We start from the raw sequence: 4521 nt of genomic DNA, 5'->3' as shown, positions 1-4521 counted from the left end.
AACTTAACTTCATTGATTTTGATTTTCCCCACTTTAATACCTTATTTTATTTATAAAGGTTCCAAAAGGTGTGAATAAAGGCAAGTAGCTTCTTCTCTTCTGAGAGACTAGTGGGAAGTTGAGGTTTAAATAGGAAAACCCATCATAAACTTGATTGGCCAGAAACTGGAGCCACTAATTTCCAAGAACAGAGCTCTAATGAAGCTGTTGTCAAGGTGTGAATGGTGTTTAAACTCCTTGGGGACAGAAGTCAAGACTGAAATGTAAATAGATGGCAGATTGAATCTCAGTCCACCTCCTCTGTTCAGAGAAGGTGTTTCACTTTGACACAGATGGCTTCCTTTACTCAGTACCAGCCTTTATGGGAATTAGTGACTCCAGTTTCTGGTCAAGCAAGTTTCTGATGGGTTTTCAAAAAATCATGTATCAAAGAAATACATCTCATATTTTGTGAGTTTTCCCCACACATGAGATCATTTGAATGAATATAAGAATATTTTGCTTCTAATGCAGTTTTTGCAGTGTAGTTGATGTAGAGACACAAACTATCCACCAATACAACAGCTGAGGTTCAACAAAACTGGTTGAACTAGAAACTTTTACTGTCACTACAAAGTGAAAGCAATCAGTGAGTTGAACATTGGCACTCGTTGTTGTGCGCGTCTCTATCTTTGCGTCTGTGTTGTTTTTACATTAAGTGCGTGTGGAGCTCAAGTCGTCAAACTCACCTGTCCAGCTTTCAGGAGGCAGAGCTAAATACGTGGGAGTGTCTGGTTGACACCGACTTATTTGTTTGATTAGTAAAACATCAGAGCTGCAGCATTTCCCCTGTGAGAATGGACGTACTGTTGAAGCTCCTCGCTCTGCTCCTGGTGTCACTCCACAGAGGACACGCTTGGACGCCTCCGGACTTTTGCCACGGCCATCAGTGTCCTCAGTACAGCGTGGTCGAGACGCGACAGGTGGGCTTCACACTAGTCTACACACAAACCCACCGTCCTACTGTGCTCTTTTTCTAGTGCGCTCTGCTTGTGTTGTGTGCAGGACTTTGAGGAGCGCTCGTATGTCGCCACTGACTGGATTACCACCAAGGTGGACGGCACGGGGACAGGAGACGTCATCGCTGCAAATTCAAAGCTGAAGGATTACTGCCAGAGACAGAAGGACGCAGGTATGCAGCTAGCTACTGCAACACATCTCTGAATGTAAATTAAAGCTCTGAAAGGACGACGTCTTTCTTAAGAATTAAAGAGGTGATTCACAGCCACTGACTGAGTCACACCCTATAACAACACTCAATGCAAATGTTTTAAGGCGTCCCAGCAATGTCAGCAGGCAAGTCATTAAAGTGGAAAATATGTAAAGTAGATATGAAACGATCTATAGTTCCTTTTAAAACTATTGCAGGTAGAGTTGTAGTTTAACTGGGGGCTTTCACATCAAAAGATTAATGAAATCTAGTTGAGAATTGAAGGTTTTGCCTTGAAATGTTTAATTGGATAAACACGTATTTTAGTTTTAAATAAATGTTTGATTTCACCGGTTTTGGTGAGGAGCCATGTGAGCTTTACATTTTAGAAGTTGCATATTAAGCTGCGTTTAAAAGTATTTACTTTATATATGACTGAAAGCATCAGTGGAAGTCAGTCGAGTGGATGAAGAGAACACGATCAGACAGTTACGGCCTCATAAAATTAAAGTAACACAAGGCTCAATGAGGCCACAACATATAAGGACACCACACAAGGATTTCATGGTTAACAAAAATTAAACGTTATTGAAAAATTTACTCTGGGGAAGGAGAAAAAGGTTAACCCATAAAGTTATGAACCAATTCGAGATGGAGACATCAGCCAAAAGGAACAAAAGAGGGAAACACAGGACCAACCACGCACCCTGTGCTTCCCCCACTAATTAAAAGAAAAGGTATAACCTAAAACAAAACTCCAAACAGGACTACCACCGGTCTACAACTCAAACTCAAACAACAAACTAAAATAAGAAAACTCTGCCATCAAGGTCAGAGGAAAAACCAAGGGTTTACGTATTCAACAGAAAAGAAAGCAAACCTTCCTCTGCTGCTGCTGCCCAGAATGAGAGAGAGACGGCTTCTATCCTCCTTATCCCCTACTTGATTGGAAATGCCTACCAGCCTATGAAGAAGGTGAGAAAGAGAGAGAGGAGAAACAGCAGCATTCAACACTCTGTGTGGAGCTACCTGGCCACACATTACACAAAAGAAACTAAAATGTGATGCTTTTATGTTCATTTATTCAATAAAATAAATGGTTTGTTCATGTCAGTGAGGTGTAAAGTCAGTGAGTTTCTAGTTTCTGCTGTGAGCTCCTCTTCACTAGATGTTTGTGGCAACTGTTGATCAGTTGGAGGAGTTTGATCCTCAGAACAGAACCAGTTCAGTCCTGAGATGTTGGTGATTTCCTCTCATCAGCCGATGCTCCAACATTTCTACTGGATGAAGGTCAGGACTTTGACTTGTTCCTAAACATTCATCTGGTTCTTCTGGAGAACCACTGGTGTTCTTGGGCTCCTTGTCTTCCTCCATGACCCAGTTTCTCTTCACATTCAGCTCATGGACTCATGTCCTGACATTTTCTTTCAGAGTTCACTGGTAGAATTCACAGTTCATTGGTCCATCAGTGATGAGCGGATACAGCAGAACAGGCCCAAACCAGGACATTAGCGCCCCCATGTTTCATGGAGGGATGAGGTTCTGCTGCTGGAATGCAGTGTTGGTTCATCTCCAAACATGACGATGCCTCTAAACATCGTCCCAATAGTCTGACAAGTTTGATAATAGAGATAAATGTACCGACGTTTAAATAATTGTTCCTTTTGTTGTGTGTTCCAGGTTATGAGATCTCCGTTGACACCAGCCCGACCCTGATCACTGTGACCAAAGGTGAAGGAGACGACGTTGATTTCACCATGTCCTGGTTTGTTCCCCCCGGGACCAGAAAGCCCGAAATCCCTGATCCATTCGTCTCGTGGGAAAGTAAACCTGAGGCCACCGTCTACGTCAGGTGAGCAGCGGCTACAGCATCGATTAACTGGAGTCTGTTCAATGAGAATCCAACAAGAAGCATCTACTGGCATTACATGAGGAAGTAACCACCACATTTAGAGAGGTAGCTCCTGATTTAGGTAGTGCAACATTAGAAAAATATAAATATGGCTGCACACACATAATCAAACCAGTTCTATAATGCGATAACATATCAGTGTGTCGCTTAGAACTATTGACTTCTCTCAGATTTTTCAACATTTCTGCACAAAAAGTACAAAGAACCCAGTCAAACCTATAGATATTTGTTTATTCAGTAAAATGAACCCTTGTGTTCAGTATCTGTGAGCTGATCAGTTACCTCTGGTCAACTGAGCCTCGCCTCCCAAATACGATTTTTACATAATGTTTTTACAGTTAACTGTTTATAGGAAGAACAAAGATGCTTTACCAGATCTGAACGTAAGAACATCAAGATAAGTCCGATGATCACAACATAAAAGAGTATGCAGAGAATGTAGCGAAGCCTTTTTACCTCATGGTGACTGATAACTTTAACAAACCTGAATCCTACTTTGTGTTGTGTTGTGTTGTCGTTGTCTATACAGGGTATTTGGTGGGACGCCGAGCCTGGAGTCTGGAGAGGAGAACGCAAAGCTCCTCCGCGAGGCCTTGGACAAAGCTGGGAAATCGTTGGACGGCCACGCTTACAGCGGGGCCAGCTACGACTCTTACTTCTCTCTAACTCACCACAACGAAATCTGGATTTACGCTGCCGCCTGATGACGTCAGATCAGCTGTTCGCTCTCTGGTCCTGTTCTGAATCTGGATCTTTAGCAGAATCACTTTTATTGGCTCTTATTGTACCAACAGCCCTGTTACAAACAGCTGACTGATGGAAACCAGTTTCAGGAATGTTACTGGTGGTATTTTTACAGTCTCTTTTATATCCTGCTAATATTTGTCTGATAATTCTTCCTGTATCGGCTCTTTTTAAAAATAATAATGATAAATAAAAGATTTGTTAGATTTTTTTTGTTAAGTTATTTCTTTCTGTCTCTCAGAAAATACAGTCTGTTAAACCTGTTTAAGGGGACATGTCTTTATAAATCGTCTTTTAGTCTTTTAGGCACATAAATCGATCAACCATAACATTAAAACCACTGACAGGAGAAGTAAATAACATTTAAACCATCTTGTGACAATTCAGTGTTCTGCTGGGAAACTTTTGGAACTGACATTAATAAATATTATTATTATTTAGCAGAGGAGAAGGAAACATTGGATAATGACATATTAATACTGACACGGTTCCAGATAAGTGTGTTGCTTCCCCTTCACTCCTTTTCAAACATTGACAGTAACTTATATTACTTATTTGAAGTATTTTTTTATTTTTCTGTCTTTTGTTTCTTTTTCATTTGATGCTTTTCTTTTAAACGTTAGAAATAAATAAATAAAACTAAAATAAATATTTACTTGGAGAAAGTTGATGTCTG

The 4521-nt window shown here is 40.7% G+C and overlaps 1 protein-coding gene across 1 annotated transcript; it reads left to right on the top strand.

The window, feature by feature from the left end:
- Positions 1 to 756: 756 nt before the first annotated feature.
- soul2 (heme-binding protein soul2) lies at positions 757 to 4056 on the top strand. The gene is made up of 4 exons (XM_047603962.1): positions 757 to 962; positions 1045 to 1171; positions 2870 to 3041; positions 3631 to 4056. The coding sequence occupies exons 1-4, from the start codon at positions 837 to 839 to the stop codon at positions 3803 to 3805; spliced, it is 600 nt and encodes a 199-aa protein (XP_047459918.1). The 5' UTR covers positions 757 to 836; the 3' UTR covers positions 3806 to 4056.
- The last annotated feature ends 465 nt before the right edge of the window (positions 4057 to 4521 follow it).

Source organism: Mugil cephalus, chromosome 13 (genome assembly GCF_022458985.1).
Source record: "Mugil cephalus isolate CIBA_MC_2020 chromosome 13, CIBA_Mcephalus_1.1, whole genome shotgun sequence".
Taxonomy (NCBI): domain Eukaryota; kingdom Metazoa; phylum Chordata; class Actinopteri; order Mugiliformes; family Mugilidae; genus Mugil; species Mugil cephalus.
This window is presented reverse-complemented; position numbering and strand designations above follow the sequence as displayed.

Excerpts from the sequence above, each read along its gene's own strand:
- soul2 (XM_047603962.1), top strand. The coding sequence starts at position 837 with ATGGACGTACTGTTGAAGCTCCTCGCTCTGCTCCTGGTGTCACTCCAC. Across the intron at positions 963-1,044 it reads GCGTGGTCGAGACGCGACAG|GACTTTGAGGAGCGCTCGTA; the intron begins GTGGGCTTCACA and ends TGTTGTGTGCAG. Across the intron at positions 1,172-2,869 it reads CCAGAGACAGAAGGACGCAG|GTTATGAGATCTCCGTTGAC; the intron begins GTATGCAGCTAG and ends TGTGTGTTCCAG.